This window comes from Bufo bufo, chromosome 6 (genome assembly GCF_905171765.1).
Source record: "Bufo bufo chromosome 6, aBufBuf1.1, whole genome shotgun sequence".
Taxonomy (NCBI): domain Eukaryota; kingdom Metazoa; phylum Chordata; class Amphibia; order Anura; family Bufonidae; genus Bufo; species Bufo bufo.
Window position 1 is genome coordinate 234233646 of NC_053394.1, and position 21694 is coordinate 234255339.

At 44.1% G+C, this 21694-nt stretch overlaps 1 protein-coding gene across 5 annotated transcripts in view; it reads right to left on the reverse strand.

Moving 5' to 3' along the window:
- Window positions 1-21694, reverse strand: part of PARG (poly(ADP-ribose) glycohydrolase) — a 115213-nt gene that overhangs the window by 37529 nt on the left and 55990 nt on the right. For all 5 annotated transcript variants that reach the window (XM_040437954.1, XM_040437957.1, XM_040437956.1 and 2 more), the window contains one exon: window positions 16152-16306. In XM_040437954.1, coding sequence (XP_040293888.1) covers window positions 16152-16306 — 155 coding nt within the window. The remainder of the gene's footprint in view (window positions 1-16151; window positions 16307-21694) is intronic.

The following is a 21694-nucleotide window of genomic DNA, read 5'->3' on the forward strand; positions in this document are numbered from 1 at the left end:
AAACATGGAAAATGTGCAGGGAGTAAAAAAGAAAAATAAGGAAATATATATAGGAATAGGATCAGAATAATTCATTAGAAACGTGGCATCTCATGATTCAAGAAATACAAAGTGCTGGTGCAAAAGTAATTCTAGACGTGACATCACATATGATCATATGATGTCATGCTTATAATAAAGTTATTCTGATTATATTCCAATGTATATTTCCTTATTATTCTTTTTTATTCCCTGCATATTTCCATGTTTATTGGATAAGGTTGACTCTTTGGATTGATTTTTTGGCGTATATATTAGACCCCCGCATTCATATGCATTATGCTGTGGGGGTCTCATGTATATCTCATTTGAGACCCCCCCCGGTTTGCTGTGTGTGTTTAATAAAGCTATACTTCGTTAACATCGGCCTTGGCCTGTACTTCTGTTTGGTTTGTTACTGTAGTTTTCTTGCACTGGATTACTGAGTTGAGGGAAAGGTCTTAAACCGTTATCACTGCTTTTTCACGTCTTCAGTTCTGAGAAGCTTTTGGAAGAACTCAAACTACAATTTATTTATAAAAGTATAAAATAGTTATATAAAATCAGTCCTCACTACAGGGCTTTCCATGTCCATTGCGGATGGTACGTGAATGACCGGTTACTAACACGACACTGCACAAGCTGAAAAGACAGGCATTGTAAGACACAGGGATTTCTTTGGGAGTACTCTGTGACCCGCAGCCATTAAAGGACAATGTGGCGCACCCTTGGTAAAAGGCATGTAGAGTCCATTACTTCTGTACGCTTACAGCAAGAATAAGCCACTGCATGCAAGATGTCCTGCCATTAGCAGAGGCTGCCCCAGGAACGTCGAGGGGAAGAAAGGAACGCAGCCAGCACGGGGGTCAGGCAAAGATACATCTTCACTGGCTGTAAATAATGACACATGCCTGAGAGATTACTGAGAACAAAAAACCTCTGCATGTGCCCCTGCAAAACCTGGCAGAACTGCCATCTAGGAGTCCAGGCACGCAGATTACTAGTGTGGGCAGATGGAAGTGAGCCCATCTAGGACTAGAATATGCTCTACTAATAAATAAAATAAAAACACGACTTTTAAGATTAAAGATGGCGTATCTATATCTGTGAACCTTTTATAAGACTCCATTTTTAGCCCAGCTTCTTGGAGATGCGGGACATGCGTGTTTACTGAGACACACTACCTTATTTTTCCCGCAAAGGAAATGCTACCCAAACAGTGCCAAGCCTGTGTCAATTCAGTGCGAGAAACAGGCTCCATGCGTCAGCGGTATTTCCAGCTCCTGTGACAGGAACTCATAGTATTATAATGATTTATAAGGCTGTGCGTTCCTGCCTGACCGCAACTGAATTGTGCTCCGATCTGAGGGGAGCTGGAGGAAATGCTTAGCAGCTACAGAGGTACCCAATGGCTGGGCAGCTGTTAGATGCCACACGCTAACAGTGAGGTCTCTCCTAGTGACAGAATCCCTTCCAAAAACACCTTAGTGCAGAAAAGCATCTAGAAGATGTGTCCTGCCACTCTGCAGGACAGGAGCTGCTACCCAGCCCTTCCAAGGTCCCTGTGAGTAACTATGCCCCTAGAAAGGATGGAGAGAAGAGTCAATGGCTCTCCTCCTGTTAGCGGTGCTGAACGCTCTGAGAGCCACTTCTGTCCAGTTTGGAGGGGGAATTTTGCATCTCAACTGGTCAAAGGCATCTTGCAGATGTGTTTTTGTGTTGGACTGTGTATATCGTGTAGGCAATGACTTCAATGGGTGGCCACCAGGGTGGATAAAAATCAATGATTTTTAAAAAAAAAAAAAACGAAAAAATCCAATTTTTTTGATTTAAATCAGATTTTTTTAATATAAAATGCTTTTTGAGGAAAATATATTACCATCCAAAGGTTATTTCATTATGAAATAAAGATTACTTTTTTAATTATGTAGAATAAGGCTGTATATGTTTAATTTTTTGTTAAATTCCATTAATCCATTCACAATGTCATGCTCTTCCAGGAGGTTTTTGTAAGATTACTGGGTAGTTTCTCTGCCTACAAGATATTATCACAGATGCTTGGTTTAATTTTGGAGTTCTCAAAACTGAATTTATAACATGAAAAGAGTTGAGAATATTATATATATATATAATATTGTCAATATCCAGTATCAGGGTCAAAACTTAAGTGCTGAGGAAGAGGAGTTAGCTATGACATGGGTATCCAGCAATCATCCATCTGTAATGCCAACTATAATGAACTTCAAAGCCAAGGGGGAACCATTCAAGAAATATATGTTTGCTGAAGATATTTTAAAGAAAGTCACACCATTGAACTGGTGGAAGTCACTTAAGCACTTGGATTTAGAGACTGTTCAAGTAATGATTTCACTTTTAACAGCAGTCGCTTCTTCTGCGGGCGTTGAAAGAATATTCTCTTCCTTTGGACTCGTTCATTCTAAACTGAGAAATCGTTTGGGTCCCGATAAAGCAGGAAAGCTTGTTTTTCTTTTCCAGATTATGAACAAAGAAGAAGATGATGAAGATGACGAGTGAGCTACAGAGGACATTATTAAGGCTACTTTCACACTAGCGTTCAGAGAGGATCCGTCTGGTGTCTGCACACACGGATCCGCTCCTATAATGCAGACGTTTGGATCCGTTCAGAACGGATCAGTCTGCATTATAGTTTAGAAAAAATTCTAAGTCTGAAAGTTGTTCAGGCGGATCCGTCCAGACTTTACATTGAAAGTCAATGGGGGACGGATCCGTTTGAAAATTGAGCCATATTGTGTCAACTTCAAACTGATCTGTCCCTATTGACTTACATAGTAATTCTGGACGGATCCGTTTGCCTCCGCACGGCCAGGCGGACACCCGAACGCTGCAAGCAGCGTTCAGGTGTCCGCCTGCTGAGCGGAGCGGAGGCTGAACGCTGCCAGACTGATGCATTCTCAGCGGATCCGCGTCCACTCAGAATGCATTAGTAGCTGGACCGATGCGTTCGGGGCCGCTTGTGAGAGCCTTCAAACAGAGCTCACAAGCGGAGCCCCGACGCTAGTGTGAAAGTAGCCCAAGCTTTTCTTGTGTAGGCTGGGCTGACAGTCTAAGTTTCTTAAAATATATATATTTTCTTTAGCCAAATTAGTTAACAAACCAAATAACATGCTGTAATGTTATTGTTTTAGTTGAATAAATCCTATTTAAATTGTTATTATTAAGGTAATGATTATTTTTCTCCTTCCTAAGTACAACAGAAAAATTGTCCAAATATGAATCTTTATGTAAAAAACCATGATTTAAATCAAGCCTTACTGACTAGTGATTTAAATCAAATCCACCCTGGTGGCCACGGTGTTATACACCTGCGTGACAGCTTCTGCTGGCCGGTGACTATTCTCTAGGAGCTGGGGAAAGCAATAGGACTAAACAGTTCTGAATACATTCAGAGCAGCATTTATCTCTGCAATAGGCGACTGCTACAGCACTGGAGATTGATGGCAAAAAAAAAATCATTTCCCATTGCAAACTACAAGATGAACGGGCGAGCGGCTGCCTCTAGCCTGCACGGCCATTACATTTAAGAGACGAGCCAAACGCAGCCTGCAATTAGGTCATTGCTGTACTGCACCAACATCTCTCTCTACAAATTGGACAGCAGCTATAATTTAAAGCTGATTGGAACTCATTACACCAATTTAAAGCCATCATTGGAGAATGTGTTTTTTCTCCTGGGTAATTGGTATCTATGTCCGTATCTGACTACTAGCATGAATGCCGTTTAGATAAACTGGAAGCCACTGTCCCGAATGTATGTTCTTACTGTGCCTCTCCTGAACAGCAAAATGGTAAAGAGTACACATTCTTAATGGCTGCATAGTTTGCTGAAAACCACTTGGTTATTAACAATCAACCTGATGACATGTCTGCTGTAAGAAAAGGAAAGCCAGACATTCCCTTTCTAACAGAACCAGCCCTGTACCTCACATGGGCCCAGAGATCTCCACATTCATTGCTCTACTAGATTAATATCAAGCTGACAGCTCAGGGGGCATGTCCTTTCTGCTACAGATCTCTCCCTGTATCTACCACAGCTTGGCTGGTGGCAGTTGAAGACTGATACTGAACGCGCGTGACCACCTCAGTGAGGTGGACTAGAATACACATCCAGGTAACAGTTTGAAAAACGTGGCACAACTTTTGGACAGACTGTCTGTGTCACAGTCGTGTGGTGGATGCTACGTGGGACACCAATCTATATGTTTAGTTGATTGCATAGCTATGGAAGAGACACACAAAGTTTCCCTCTCTGAGATTCACCCACTTTTTATACTACTGCTTATAGTCCAGTGGCAGAGAGGGGTTTAGATAGTCCTGACTCTCCAGTGGTTGACCAAGCATTCCTAGGAAAAACATGAGTTCCATACTTAAACTAATACGTCATGTTCAGACATGGTGCGATTGCTGAGGAAATGTGGGATGACTTTTGAACCACAAAACTGCAGAAATTTACTGTACAATAGAAATATAAGCATGCTAGGGATGCTCAAATGGACATGCTGTGGATCTGAATGCTCAATCCGCATGTAAAAAATCCACAGCATGTAGATGCAACTGGAAAATCCCATATTATACTGTACTTTGCAGTGCAGAATCGCTACTGCCAATCTCCAAGAAATCTACATTGTGTAAAATCTGGTAACGCACTTGTCTCCCTGGCAAAGTTTTCTTCAAGCTTGTTTCCCAATGCTCTGAACAATATTTATACAGCCAAAAGGTGTATGAACCCAAGAGGTGGATGGTTTGGACACATTTTCAAACACCCTAAGGCCTGGTTCACACCTGAGCGTTTTACAGCACGTTCCTACACGCTGTAAAACGCTCAACAGGCGAAAACCCATGTTTCCCTATGGGCATGGTTCTCACCTGCGTGTTTTACAGCACGTACGAACGCGCTGTAAAACGCCCTACGCCCAAAGAAGTACAGGAGCTTCTTTGGGGCGTATTGTCGCGCGTAACACCTCTGTTTTTCATTGTACGCCTCTGTGGTCAATTGCAAGAACGCGCGTTTCCCATTTCCAAAAACGCGCTGTGAAAACGTCAGACAAAAACGCGCGTAAAATGCACGTATCAAATACGCTCAAGTGTGAACCAGGCGTAATAGAGAATTTGGAATCATCTCTTGCTCTGGAGGACGCGGTAGTGTATGCCAACGGATCTCAGTGAGAACTATACAACACTTTATTTCCCCTGGGGACGTGCTGCAGGAATATTGAACACTTTCTGTTGGGTGTGTCAGTGATGGAACAAGGCCAGGCAACCCTTTTAGACGGGCAAGTTCAACATGATAAACTTCCAGCGTGTCAGGGAAGTCCTGTCCTGACATTGCTCTTCTTGACAGGATTGCACAGCATTATACTGATTTATAATGCCGTGTACACCTTAGGCTACCTGAGTGCGAGTGAACGCACATGAGATCCACACACATTTCCGTGTGCAGCATATCTGCACCAAAATCTGCAATGTCTAACAGCGGTTTTTGGGGCAGATTTGGGGTCACAGCTAAAACATAATTGACATGCTATTAAATTTGAAAACTGTAATGCAGGTCAATTTCCGCACAGAATAAAATCCGCAAAGTGTACGTGAGATTTGTGTAATCTAATACACTTTGCTGGCACTGTGGTTTTTCTGCATGGAAAATCTGCACGTATTCCGCCACATGTGCAGGTAGCCTTAGCGTACTGGAATCTTTGGTATTACACTGATAGCATTATGTCAGTGTACTGCAATAGATTTCAGGACTCTCAGGGTTACACAGAATTATAAATCAGTATAAGGGCTCATGAGCATGGCCATAGCCAATTTGCAGTCCACAAATTGCAGACCAGGAAAAGATAGGTACCGGCCACGTGCGTTTTGCCTTTTGCAAAATGCAGATGCAGACAAAAACTAGGGTCGTGTGCATGAGCCCCACTACTGTGCAATCCGGTCAGGAGGAAGGTCCGGATGGGACCTCTCACTGACGCACGCTGCAAGTTTATCACATTAAACTCACTCATGTGTCTCTGGCCTTAAAGGGAACCTGTCACCTGCTAAAAACATCCCAAGCTGGCAGCAGTACCTGAGAATAGCCAGCAGCGTGTTTGTAACAATCGTTTTTACAGCTTTTGCTTCAGCTACCTGCAGGAAGAAAATGATCGTTACAAACACGCTGCTGGCTACTCTCAGATACTGCTGCCGGCTTGGGATGTTTTTTGGAGGTGACAGGTTCCCTTTAAAGAGGTTTTCTGGAATTAATGTGGTTTTTAACAGATATGCTTATGTAGTTTCTTATTTTGTGAACATCTTCCTTATGCTATTTTTTCAGTTTGGGAGCTGCTGACATGTTTTCACGATGTGAACAAATCACTGTTTTATTGCATCCTGTACATACCACTTCCAGTTGCTGTATTCAACCAAATCCATGATGCACTTCTCCTTTCCATGCCACTTCCCCATCACTGCCAGTAACAACACCCAGCTAGTTTGTAACTCCTCCCACCCCGCTAGTTACAGACACTCCCCTAACACCTAGCTAGTTTATAGCTCCTCCCACCAGCTAGTTACATACACACTCCCCTAACACCCAGCTAGTTTGTAACTCCTCCCACCCCGCTAGTTACACAGACACTCCCCTATCACCCAGCTAGTTTATAGCTCCTCCCACCAGCTAGTTACATACACACTCCCCTATCACCCAGCTAGTTTGTAACTTCTCCCACCCCGCTAGTTACACAGACACTCCCCTATCACCCAGCTAGTTTATAGCTCCTCCCACCAGCTAGTTACATACACTCCCCTAACACCCAGCTAGTTACATAGACACTCCCCTATCACTGCCAATAACACCAAGCTAGTTTATAGCTCCTCCCACCAGCTAGTTACATACACACTCCCTTATCACTGCCCCTAACACCCAGCTAGTTTGTAACTCCTCCCACCCCGCTAGTTACACAGACACTCCCCCATCACCCAGCTAGTGTGTAACTCCTCCCACCCAGCTAGTTACATAGACACTCCCCTATCACTGCCAATAACACCAAGCTAGTTTATAGCTCCTCCCACCCAGCTAGTTACAAAGACACGCCCCTATCACTGCCAGTAACACCCAGCTAGTTTATAGCTCCTCCCACCAGCTAGTTACATAGATACTCCCCTATCACTGCCAATAACACCCAGCTAGTTTGTAACTCCTCCCACCCCGCTAGTTACACAGACACTCCCCTATCACCCAGCTAGTGTGTAACTCCTCCCACCCGCTAGTTACACAGACACTCCCCCATCACCCAGCTAGTGTGTAACTCCTCCCACCCAGCTAGTTACATAGATACTCCCCTATCACTGCCAATAACACCAAGCTAGTTTATAGCTCCTCCCACCCAGCTAGTTACAAAGACACGCCCCTATCACTGCCAGTAACACCCAGCTTATAGCTCCTCCCACCAGCTAGTTACATACACACTCCCCTAACACATCACAGTACATAACAAAACACAAGACAGTAGACCAGCTAACAGACTGGTCAGCCGAGCCTCGGTCGGTCCAGCAAATACAACCAAACAGACCACATTCCTCGGACCACTAAAAATGGTGAAAATCTGGGCTTAATCAGGAATATTTTACAAAGGTAGAATTTCCTGTCTGTAACAAGCTCAGATCAACGCCATAAAAAGGTCAACAGGCGCTCCATTTACATGACTGTTATCGCAATAGTTTGGGCACACGCCATGTCATCATTGCCGGAAGCAGCCCCTCTTCACATTGGATGTTAAGCGGTGGACCTTATAAAGGTTGTGATTAGTTGACAAAGGGGCACTTCCTTTTTAATGGGTGGCTGCTAAGCATGTTTACACAGCAGGAACACTTCATCAGCCCATGTGTAAGGGCTTCATGTCAGAGGAACACAAGTTACTGTAAACTCTAGGGGCTAAGAAACCAATCAATTAAACCTGCCCCAAAATGTAAAGTGGCGGCATATCGTTCCTGGGTGCAAAGGCTATATCTGTTACAGCTCGTCACCTTTCTTTACCCTTACACCCACATGTCTGAATGAAGGCAGGAGGCATCTGCCTAGCTACAATCATAACTGAAAATATTCACAATATCTGAATTTCACAAGGTGATGCTTCTCCCGAAATTAAGTCATTGACAAATTACTTGCAGGAAAGATTTTTCCTCGGGCGAGTCAGATCTTTTAGATTTATTTCTCTCTTCTTGTAAGAGGTTCTGTCAAGCTGCCCCGAAACCCTACTACAATTAACCAGGGAGACAGATGCAGGCATCCCGACTGCCAGCCAAGGGAGGGACAGTTCTTCTTCTGCCTCCCATCTTCCTGGGAAATCAATGGTAATCAGATTAGAGATCTTTTAATAGATATTTAGCCATGCAGAATACTGGAGTGCAGACAGAACAAAAGGTCACAGAGCCCTAACATTAGAAGCCGTAACATTTAACTCAATATAGAAAGATGTCTCAACGAGACAATGTGGACTCTGATAGTAGCATAACCCTTTAAGTGGCAGGCGCTCAGCATTGAGAGAGAAGAAGCTACGGGAACCAGCCATCAGCAGAGGCGGCTTTGTAACGGCACTTTATGGTTGGCACTCAACTCGGGAATAGGACCCGCTACACAACCTCTGAAGGGTGGATACATGTGGTAAAATACACAGTGGTGGCTTCTTGTCCTTCACCGTGTGTCAGGAGAAGCTATGAAGGTCACATGGCATGCTTGAACTGGGGGACCGCAGAGCATACATAAATGTAGCTGACAGCTTCCCTTACCAGAGGGTTCAGATATCAAACCAACAGAGAGAACAGTGAGCAGTATATAAAGGGTTAAACATGACGGCACAGGAAAGCCTTATTCAAAGATATACACATTGAGAGAAGATGTTTAGGGTCACTGGCACCTGAAAAAATATACACCAACTCCATCCAAATGAAGATGTATTTTCAGATTTTTTCTAATTATTTTTTGCAGGACAGTAGACGGTCCAATAAAAATGGGATTCTTTATGTAAATCCATTTATTGAAAGGTCAGTGCCAGAAACCAAGATGAGCACCGGAGTGGCATGAATTGCCAAGAGAGCAAAGCCTTCATTTTTACTTTATATTATTTCGGGCGTTTACCAACATTTTATTGGGGTTCTGAAAAACCCCTTTAGCCCTTGGATACTGGAGGTTTTTTCCATAACTTTTAAAATAATTTCATTCACATAGTCATATGATGGCTTGTTTTTTGCGGTCTAATGACACCATTTAATACGGCATACAATGTAGTGGGAAGTAGGAAAAAAAAATACAAAATGGGGTGCAATTGGGGGGAAAAAAACCCTCACCATATTCTGACCCCCATAACTTTTATTATAGTTAGGTCTACCGAGCTATGTGGGGGATCATTTGTTTGAGGGACAATATGTAGTTTTTGTTGGTACCATTTTGGAGTACATTTTATTCAATTTTTGTTGGGTAAGTGAAGACATGAAGAAAATGGTGAATCAGCCATTTTTATTTTTTTTTTCCATTTCGCCATTTGCCGTATGGGATAAATATTTTGATATTACGGGCGTTTTTGGACGTGGCGATGCCCATTATGTTTTTTTTTTTTATTGTTTATGGATTTATTTTTTTATTCTAGGTAAAGGGGGTTGATCTAAATTTTTGTTTTTAAATATATATTTTTTAATTTACATTTTTCTTTAAATATATAACGTAATTTAGCTTATACTGTAGTTCCATAGAACTACAGCATAAGCTTAATTTGCAATTATTCTATGTTGGTCTGCCATCTAAAGGCCTCCATAGGAACTGCAGCTTTAATATAGTGGGTCTCTTCAGAGAGACTCAGCACATTAGAACGAAGGACCGGCTTCCCTGATTGCCACACAGGAGGACCCAGTTCTTACCTGGGTTTTTCACCATTTAGATGCCGTGGTCACGCTTGACCCTGACATCTAAAAGGTTAAACACCTGCGATCGGCAGTATTGCCGGTCGTAGACATTAGCTGCAGGCCTCTGCTGTTTGAAACAGCAGAGACCTGCTGGCTATGGCAACCGCTTAACTCGCGAGCAGGCGACATATTTAAAGACCCTCCCAGAGCTGTACATGTATGTTTCTGGGAGTCTAAGGGTTAAAAGGAGTTTTCCTAGTATAGACATTGATGGGCCATATAATATCCTATCTGTTGAGGATCTACAAGTGGGACCCCCACTGATTCGGAATACAGGAGTCCCAGTCCTGTGGGAGAGGAAACCAATTCCTTTAGCAGGGGTCAGCAACCCCTGGCCCTCCAGCAGTTATGACCCTCAGTATACACATTTGCTGGAGAGCTAGAATAGATACTGAATGAAACTGCATACCAGGTTGGGATATTTAAAGTGTACCTGTCGTTTCAGGGAATTTCTCAGCATGTGTGTACATGAGAAATAACACTATTTCGGGCCATTATATTGCTACTATTGGGCATTTTTAGCAGGTTATCCCTTTACAACCTGCAATTCTCAACTTTTTCAGAGCTGTTGGGTAAAGACTGGCTGATTATTATGTCCACAACACAGACATGGATAGAAAGGAACACCTACTCAATAACTTTCTGTAGCACACCTTCAGAGGAGTCAGCAGTAATGACGGCCATTACATAGTTTAGGTAAGCAGTTTAGATGTGAATCCAGCAGCAAAATTAGGAGCTATGTGGGTGCTGAGGTAAGTATAACCAGTCGGGGCCCGGGTATTAGGAGGGACATTATAGGGATTGGATAACCCCGTTTAAAGTATGAAAATTATCTAGTGAAATTCAACTACACTGAAGAACATTTAAAATGGAGAATATAATGCCCAGAAAAACAAAATTCTATAGTTTCCTATATTACTCTCATTAACTGGATCCCAGGAATTTACTGCGCTATTTTAAGGAATATTCCACTCCGCTGCTAGAGCCACGCCTCCTATTAATCACTCTGACATTTTATTACTAAGTAAAGCATTGAAGCGGCTCCTGTATTGTAGGTGTGGTGCAGTAAAATCTATAAGTTGATTACATTCCTAATACCCTATACCTAACTCCACACAATGACATCAATTTCTATTCCTAAGAACCGGAATTCGAAAGAACGGCAGAGATACACCAATTTTATAACATCAAAAAAGAATGGGGCTGATTTCCGTATAAGAGGTGATTGCTCGTGTGAAAAAGAGGGTATGGTATACGTGCTGGAGTGCCCTTGTGGGCTCCAGTACGTGGGCAGGACGGTCAGGAAACTGAAAGTCAGAATACAGGAACATCTACGTAATATAAAAAAAGGCCTGATGACCCACAGTGTATCAGCACATTTTAAATTAAAGCATGAAAAAAATCCGCGAGGTTTAACATTTGTGGGAGTAGAAAGTGTTAAACATCACTGGCGAGGAGGGGATGCTTTGGCACAGATTAATAAGAAAGAGGTGGAGTGGATCTATCAATTAGGGACCCTACAACCAGGAGGGCTTAATATTGAATTTGATTTGAAACCTTGTATACTGTAACTTGCGCCTAGTGGCGTGATCTGGCTCTCCACCACCGCGCCTCCTAAGGACCTGTGGGTGACGTCGTGGGGGCGGAGTGATGGTGCCCCAAGAGACGCACGCCGGGGGAAGGAGGCGGGGTCGAGGATACCCGTATTGCGCTATAGGAGGAATTAGGTGGAGATTGTTGGATATAAGATTCAGGAATAGGCAGTTTAGGGGACAGTTACACATTCAATATATGCTCCAGTAGCCTGTCTGTACCCATGTTGGCATCTGTCCTCCTTTATTTGGTTTCTCAAGGACCTGTGAGTGACGTCATGATATTCGGACCGTTCTATTGGGCGGTGCTGTCACATGATATTATGACAGAGGAGGGAGGTGGGGCAAGGGATACCTGGATGACGCTAGTAAGAATGGGTGGGGGATACTGACATTATGCACTAGGAGTGGGTGGATACTAGGAACAGTAATGTAGATTTTGGTTATATGATGTTATAATGCGAATTAGGCTGCAATTTAATATGCAATGGTGCGGCAACATAAGGATAGAAATGTGGTTTGTTTAATTTATAATAGAGGGAACTGATCCCCTATTTTTATTTTATTAATGTTTTATATGTTTTATGTATGAATTTATGACTCTCATAAAGGAGGAAGGAACCTTCCTTATTTTTATATCTAATGTGTTTGTGAAAGCATAAAGGAACAACAATGACAAATTAAGTATGTGAGATGTACAACTGTTTTAGTAACTGCTGCATGTTCCGGAAGCTTACTGGTTAACTGATTAAGAGCAGTTGGGCTATTTAAGGGCCGGAGTGCAAGCATGCACAGCAGATGCCCCTGAGGAAGCGAGACAGCGAAACCCGGGTCGGGCAGGAACCTGACGTTCTGATATCTTGTATTATATGCTTTTTGTCTACCAACTCTTGTGAGTATAATAAAACCTTTTAAGAAAAAATTGCAAAGGGTGCTTCACTATTCTGCCTATCCCATTTAAACCCTTAGAGGAGGAGATCTTTTGAAGATTGGATCCTTTGGGTGTTGGGAGAAAGGGGCTCATCCTCTGCCATCCACGTTTATCGGGAGACTTGGTCCAGAGCAGCGCGGTTCCAAAACCCTTCAATTTCTATTCCTGGTCTGAAGAAGAAAAGCCTAGGAATGGATTTTTTGCCTGTTCGGTTTTGCATCAGTGTGTTCTTAGTAGGACAAGGCAGGGCTCCAGATGGCGACCAAAATGGACAGCCGCGCTGCGCAGCCTAGTATCAGTTAAAGAACATGGCAAGCGCCACGTTCTCTTCACTAGCACAGTGGAAAAGGAGGGAGTCCCTCCCTCTCCAATGTGACGCGGACGCCACTGCTACAAATGGGGAGATAGCAGGGAGGAGGAGGAGGAGAGGAGCTGTGGCCACTGCGCCACCAATGAATGTAAAAACATATTAATACAAGTATAGACAGCGGTATCACAGACCCGGCCTTAATAACAGGGCATGTGATACGCGGCAATTAACCCCTCAGGTGCCACATCTGAGGGGTTAATTGCCACGGATCGCATGCCCTGTTATTGAGGCTAGGTTCCGGGTCTGATACCGCTGCCGACACTTGTATAAATGAGTTAAATAGGACCTTTCATGGGTTCAAAAAATATTAACCAAGTAGCAGGCTACTCAGAGCCGGTCCGTTCGCCCGCTGTGGCCCCCGGTATTTTCAACATTTAGAGCAAGGAGGAGGAGATGCCAGTGTCTCTCCTTCTCCCAGCAGCGCTGTCCAATCGCAGCGCAGAGCTCAGAGCCAGGGAGAGAAAAATCCTCCCTGGCTCTGAGCTGCGATTGGTCAGCGCTGCTGTCAGGGAGAAGGAGACACTGGCGTCTCCTCCTCCTTGCTCTGAATGTTGAAAATACCGGGGGCCACAGCGGGCGAACAGAGCGGCGCCCAGGAATAATAGTAAGTGCACTTAGATCCCTGGGCGCCGCTCGATGTAGCCTGCTACTTAGTTCATATTCTTTGGACCCACGAAAGGTCCTCTTTAATTACATTCATTGGTGGCGCGGTGCGCCCCCCCCCTTAGTATTAGTATCATTGGTGGTGCAGTGCGCCCTGCCCCCCCATTATTAGTATCATTGGTGGCGCAGTGGCCACAGGGTCCCCTCCCCTCCATTTGGTGGCAGTGGCAGATTACACTGCTGGGGCTCCGATCGGTTACCATGGCAGCCAGGACGCTACTGAAGCCCTGGCTGCCATAGTAATCTCCCTGCTGCTTTGTGTACTATGCACAGGGCAGCAGGGAGAGTGCGAGATACAGCTCTATAAGGGTGAATAGGACAAGGGATGAAAAGATCCAGGTTATAGCCCCTAAGGGGGGGAAATGGTTATTAAATAAAAAGTCTAAAAAAAAGTAAAAAAAAACACAAAAATATAAAAAGTTTAAATTGCCCCCTTTCCCAATTTTACATATAAAAAGTGGGAGCTATTAAAATATGAAAAAATATTTCCGCTCTGGTGAAGGCCGTAACAGAAAAAATAAAAATAAAATCAAACCCGCCCAATTCGCCATTTTTAGTCGCCTTGTCCCCCAAAATATGTCACTGGATGTGAGGTATGTGGTGCTGTATTCTCCTATATGTAGTGCTGGCTCACGACTGACCTGCGTCTCATCTTCTCCGTCAAGTCCTTTATTTTTTTTTATATGCATTTTAAATTTGGCGACAAAAAAATTTAATTTGGCTCCTAAATTTTTTAGTTTAAGAGCCAATGGCTCCTGGTTATTTTTTTTTTGTCTGGAGCACTGCAAGGTGGAGGAAGACACAGACTGCTCTGGTAGCAGCTCATCCCTGTGAGAAACAAAATACAATAAACGGGACCTTATCTTCCCCCGAATCTGCGGTCGGTGGCAAGTTTGGAGGACCCCATGCACATTAGATAGCAAGCCGATCCCGGCAAAATTGGTGGGTTCATTCATCATAGATCCTATATGTTTGGCCAGCTTAATGAGCAAGCTTCATTAAAGGGTTTCTGTCACCTGAAAAATGGGTATTAAGGCTCCATTCACACGTCCGCAAAATGTGTCCGCATCCTTTCCGCAATTTTGCGGAAAGGGTGCGGACCCATTCATTCTCTATGGGGACGGAATGGTTGCGGACAGCACAGTGTGCTGTCTGCAGCCGCAATTGCGGAGCGCGGCCCCGATTTTGGGTCCGCAGCTCCGCAAAAAGATAGAGCATGTCCTATTCTTGTCCGCAGCTTGCGGACAAGAATAGGCATTTCAATGGGGGTGACGGGCTGGTGTGTTGCGGACCCGCAATTTGTGGGTCCGCAACACACCACGGACGTGTGAATTAAGCCTTAAAGAGGACCTTTCACTAGAATAAAACATCTAAACTAACTATACAGACATGTAGAGCGGTGTCCAGGGATCCCCCTGCACTTATTATACCTGGGCACCGCTCAGTTTTTTTTTCCTCTCAGGCTATGAGCTGAGCGCTGCGATTGGCCAGCGCTACAGCATGGGAGAATGAGACGCCGGCAGGTTCCCCTGGGTGGAGCCTAACTATGAAGATACCGGAAGCTATAACGGGAGAACGGAGCGGCTCCCAGGGATAACAGTAAGTGCAGGGGGATCCCTGGGCGCCACTCTACATGTCTGTATAGTTAGTTTAGATGTTTTATTCTAATGAAAGGTCCTCTTTAAGCTGGCTGACATTAGTGATGTGCTAATTTCAGCTGAACATAACTATATTAGTGCCATCTCACTGCGTGCCACCGTTATTGAGAAAAACAAACTTTTATAATATGCTAATTAGCCTCCAGGAGCAGGGGGGGGCGCTGCCCCTGCTCCTAGACTCTGGCCACGCCCTGCTACATTAGATTGACTGGAGCAAGCAGCGTTGGTCTCGTACCTCCGGCCCTGTCTGCAGTGTAAATCTCGCGCCATTCAGTATTCGGCGCAGGCGCAGTTAGGAAGCTGGCAACCGGCGCCCTTCACTCACTGCGCCGAATACTGAACGGCGCGAGATTTACACTGCAGACAGGGCCGGAGGTACGAGACCAACGCTGCTTGCTCCAGTCAATCTAATGTAGCAGGGCGTGGCCAGAGGTAGGAGAACGGAGCCTCTAGGAGCAGGGGCAGCACCCCCCCTCAATAACGGCGGCAGGCAGTGAGATGGCACTAATATAGTTATGTTCAGCTGACATTAGCACATCACTAATGTCAGAAAGCTTAATACCCTTTATTCAGGTGACAGAAACCCTTTAAAGCCCCAGAAAACAACACTAAGAGTAAGCTCCCACAGGCCAGACACATTGCAAATGTTCCGTCATCCGGAAACGTGGGCAGAATATGCACGGTTTAACGTACCAGTAAAATGGATGCAGAAAAAGCCCTTTGAAGATGGTGCTGTCAAGGAGTCCAACTCCACAGTTGTGGGATAAAATCCAATTTCCACCGCAGGGTTCACCCTTTGCAATGCTTAGTAAATCCATATGTACCTGAAGATTTTCCATGGGAATGTACCCTACTAGTGTACCCCAAATCACATCTCCTCAATGAATCAGGTAAACTATAACTTGAAACGCATCAGTATACAGTTCAGTTGGTAAGAATAGCTCTACCTGTTGAAGTTGATATCTGGGTAAGTGGAGTACTCCGATTTTCTGGCATTTCTGCGTGGGAACGTGCAGAAGAAAGCGTTGGCTAGCAGACAAGATATCTGTTCCTGTGAAATGGTGATTGAATGATCCATTTTTTTCTTCAGCAATGGAATTGGCTACAACAAAAAGAAGAGGGGGGAGGGGAGGTCAGAGATAATTAATTTAACAATTTGGAAAAACATGAGCAGGAGATTGACCCGAACAAATTAAAGCAGGAGTGATTTGATATTTTTAGCTGGTCCTTAAATCAAGAGCACCAAATCTCTGGAGTCATTTATCCTGAATGGTTAACGGGTTGGTTTGACACGCTACGGATAGACAATCAATAAAAATAATAGAGGGCCTTGGAGTTATAGATCAAATTGGAACATCAACATCCAAGCTGTAAACCTCAAATCAGAAGAAACCAAGCACAGGGCTATCATTATTCTGCTTTAAGACACACTAAAGGGCTTTGGTCGGTATGATTAACCTTATTAAACCAGGCGTATTGTCTGGTAGGGTTCATCGTGCTGATTAAAAGGATATCTTTCTTTTTTTTTTTAGCTTGCACCATCGAGGAGATATGTGGACTTTTATATTTATGCAAATTAGGCACTTCAAGCACCAAGGGTTGGCGTAGCTCTTGGAGCACTGCTAATGTTACGCCCCTTGGTACTCCCACTATCCCTTTGATTGACCGGGCTAGACAGCCCTGTGTAATGGTGCCAGCACTGTGGCACACTTAGTCATTGGTGGTACAGCGTTATTATTGTGCAAAAACAGTCATTGGTGTCAGTGTGTTTAAGCTAAATTCCTAGGGGAATGATTTTACTAATTTGCTTCGATTTATATGTAGCCATTCATTGGTGGCACCGGAGCCTCTGTAGAAGGGAGCGAGCACTGTGCAGGGAGGAGAGAATACCGACGTTTTCATCCTCCTAGCTGCTGCTCTCTCTGCTGTCCAGTGCACCTGGAAATGGAGGCCTTCCAACTCTCCCCAATGGTTGTTGTCAGGAGGAGAGAAGGGTTTGGCATGTTGGATTTCAATGCCCGATCCTGATGTTCTAGAGGAGACAAGCTGCTGCCAGAGGTGTACATAAGTGACTTTGTCCCCTCTCCCATGCCCGAGCAGAGCTTGTCTGTGTATGGGGGATTCTGCCAGATCTCATGGGAGTGAAGCTGCAGTAACCTGGCACAACCACTGCACATTGAATGGAGATGTGCTTCTGGCACTGTTCTGAGTGGTAGTACCAGCACCTGCAGGTGTCAGCTGATTAGTTGGGGTGCAGACTGTCCCCCAATGATCTGATCTTGATCACCTATTGCACAGAAAGGTCATCAATATCATTAGCCCAGAAAACCCAGTTAACTGTTGGTTGATGAATCTTTTGACTAACAAATATTAACTATGACACCTTCTTAAAAAAAATCTATGGACTAGATGGACATACTAATACTAGTTAGAACCATCGCAACAAGTGAATGTTAAAAAAATAAAAAAACTCTGGGTAAATAGCTCAGCATCTCTAATACAGGACACAAGTCGGACCAGAGGTCGCAATAAGGCCTGTACAAGTGTCATAGACGTCACAGGCGAAGACGACCTGTGTATTTCTACACATGGGGGGAGATTTATCAAAACTGGTGTAAAGTAGAACTGGCTTAGTTGCCCACAGCAACCAATCAGATTCCACCTTTATTTTTCAGAGTTATTGTGTAATGGGCATGTAGCAGAGCTGTGTGTGCAATGTGCATATAACAGAGCTACATATCGAGTTATTATAGCTTTTGGTAAGGAGACTGCTGATTTCTCAATTTGGGTGGGTTGTCCGGCCATTTGCTGCGCCACTCTGAGGACACTGTGGAGAATGTCTGTGCAGTGGTGCCACCATCTTCACCAATACTGCCAGTGGAGTGGTGGCCTGGTGTGGTTAGCGGCCTCTTGTAAGAGGTGCTGTGGGCAATGTGGGCACCAGTGGATCTATAAGTCCCCGGGGGCGGTGACTGGGCAGATCTGGGTGTCAGATTTTTCCCCAGACACCTGAATGAAGACGAGAATGTTGCATGACACAAGTTTCTTGACGTGGACCAATGCTCCACACCGAAAAACAGATGTGTGGCAGAAAAAAAAACTATTGTGTGAACCAGACCTTATACAATATCAGGTTCTGTAAGAGAAAACATCCGTATAAAGCTTTCATACAACGAAGCAGCAGTTTATCTGTAAAATCAAGGTCCTTTTGTCCTTCAATATCACAGAAGAAAATCAAAGTGAAAGGAGTGGAGGTGGGTGAATCAAAAGGTCTCTAGAATAGATCATTCACCATCATGGCTGGCTATCTACCCCAATTAGACCTAATTGACCTGCCCAAGACTCCGATAAGTGTGACATGGTGAGATAGTAGGAGACTGCCTATTATACACTATAGATATGTGCTCACTATAACTGAAAAAAAGAACAGAATAAAACATTTTTGGGTCAATAGAACAGATTTTGCTTCAGATAGGGAAGTACTCCAAGTTTAACCTCATTAAACAGCATCTCAGAAGTTTGCAAATAAAACTGAAGGCAAGAGAGCCACCATGAGGAAGAGAGTGGGAATTGGGACAGATTAAATCTCCCTTACTGTGCAGTAACTATGGGGAAGGATCTGCTTGTTCTTCAGCAGGGGTGAGAGCTCTACTTTCATGCAGCAACCACCTCCTCTGTATGGCGACAAACATGAAACTGTGCCCCATAGAGATGCATTGTTTCTGGGAAGCAGATTGCTGTATGCACAGTAATGATCATCTTGGAGACCACATGAACAATGCATTCACCTGATGAAGGAACATTGGCGCATTCATTGAGTAATCCGTATCACAGTTACATAGGGTAATTTTCAGGAAAAAGTTTTTCTAGGAATGTTCTTTCCCAATAATCATCTCACTTGCCAGCCCATGTAAAGGGGCCATAAGGGATACAAAGGTAGCTACTCAAGCTGCCATGAGTAAGGCCAAGTCTTACCGTGTTTGAAACACATAGGAACGTTCCTTCCTAATAATCATCCCACTTGCAAGCCCGTGTAAAAGGAGCCTTAAGGGATACTCAAGCTGCCAAGATGTGGATTCTGCATCAGGTTTTTTTTTAGCATAGAAATCGGCAACAGGTCAATTTATGTTGTGGGGATCTGCCACAGATTTCACTTTTTACTATGCAGAGGGTAAAACCTGTGGCAAATCCATAGCATTTCCATACTAAAATCCACAAGAGCGCCGGTGCCTTCTCAAACAGCTGATCGGCGGGGGTCCTGGGTGTCAGACCCCCCATCGATCAAATACTGATGAACTATCCAGAGGATAGGTCATCAGTAGTGCTGAACGAAGCACGCTTTGGATCACAGAACCAAAGTCTCTGTTCAAAATTCAAATGTATGGGCTTTGCAGAGGTGAAATTCTTCAGTGAAGGTTCTACAACTTTAAAAACATTGTCAAACTGCAATCCGAAGTCGGTTTGGTACTGTGGCACCAGTAGGTACTGAAGCAGACTTCGGATCAGAGTTTCAAAATGGTTGTCAAGTTGAATAATCGAAGTCCGAAGTTATTCAACGAAGTTTTGCGACACTCCGGACAAAGAATTTCACCTCTGCGAAGCCCATATATATCCATATCGCATTCAAATGAAGTGACTTCGGATCTATGCTCCGAAGCACGCTTCGCACAACACTAGTCATCAGTATATAAGTCTCAGAAAACCCTTTTAACAGAAAGGAGTGATCATGTACATAACAGTGAGATTCCAGTACACCACCGCTGAAAACTGCACAGTTGGTGGAAGCTTCTGCTTCCAGGTCCATCCACCATACAGCTTCTGGACGTCAGTGGCTGCTCAAAACAGGTGACTGGTGTTGGACCTCCATCCATCAATATCTAAGTCCTGGAACCCCTTAAAAAAAAAGCACCTCAGCATGATCAACCCTATTACACAGGTTAACCCTGCTGATCAAAATGGTATCTGCTTTGTGGTATTTTCAAGAAAAAAATGACTTTTGTTCTTTATGTAAGAGAGGGCTTCAGCATACCAAGGGGGCTTGGACAACACTGGAAAGCTGAGGTGCACAGAGGATCTAACGCCTCACCCCTCGGTGCAGTGAAGCCCTCATTTACACAAAGAATCAAAGTCTTTTTCTTCTCGTTTTAATCAGCAGGATCAACCATTCCAGACAGTGTGCCTGGCTTAATGGGGTTGTCACTGAATTTGAAGAAACTTTTCATGTGTCTTAGTGACCCAAAGACTTTGGTCGGTGGGGGTCTCCGCACTCAGACCGCTAGAACAAAGGGAGACCTCACGTAGCACATACTATCTTCACTGCCGGAGATGTAAGCAAAACTCGATGGAAAGTCTACGGGCCCGTCTCGATCCCATCTCCTGCAGTGAGGAGAAGCAGTTTGCTATGTGAGTGTTTTTCTCTCCACGTTCTAGTGATCAGTGGGGGTTTCAGCACTCCACAGAACCCCACCGACAAACACATTTGACTTGTAGCTATGACATATTCCAACTTTTTACATAGTGCAAAGGCTGATGGAGGCTAGGGGGTCTGATCTGAGGCTGATTGAGGTTGAGGGGTCTGATCTGAGGTCTGATGAAGAATGGAGGTCTGATGGAAAAAAAATTTTTTTTCAGATTTTCCTCCTCCCAATCCTAGGTCTTATAGTCTGAAAAATACAAATGGTATACCTCCATAGGAAGGGTTAAATGCATTGTGGACAGAGCTGTATCTCCCCTTTTCTTACACACTCCTGACAGCATCTAGTAGATTTTGAATGTTTATTGCATTGTGAAGTGTGACTGAAGTCACTATTGTAACACACAGGATTCTGAGCGGATGAATATTCTCCTCGTGTCAGAATGAAATACACAGCAAATCCAGAAACCAGCAGACGGTATATTGACAAGGCCATAAATGGTAACCTAAATCAAAGGAGTCTTACGCTTCATTAGCTTGTGTCAGCCATGAGAAAACTAGTCCAGTGATCTCCGGATTAAAGGCTGCCAGCTAGGTTTCAAACTTCCCATTGTTTTTTTCTCTCCCTCTCATTCTGACAGAATTGATTTGAATAATACAATATGTATATGAACAGAAAATGCATGTGGTAGGGAGGAATGGAAATGTGAGACATTTGGAGATTCATACCTAATGCTATCACAGCAGGGGGGTGAAGTGATTTACTCAAAGTAAAAGTCAGACTGTGGGGAGATGAGGTGATCTGGAGATACATTTATAGGAGAAATATCTACACTCGGCCCTGACTCGTGACTAGCGAGAACCATTTCAGCAGCGCTATCAGATTCTTATGTACATGCATTAAAGGGGTTGTCCCAAGACCCTAACCTATCCCTGTCTGGTGCATCTGAAGTCAAGTGTCTGACTGGTGTGGGTCCATCTGCTGTAATCCCCACCGATCAGGAGAATAGGCGTCCTGCAAACATCCCCCCCTCCCAAAAAATAAATGTTGAGTACATATGATAACCGCCGTTCCAT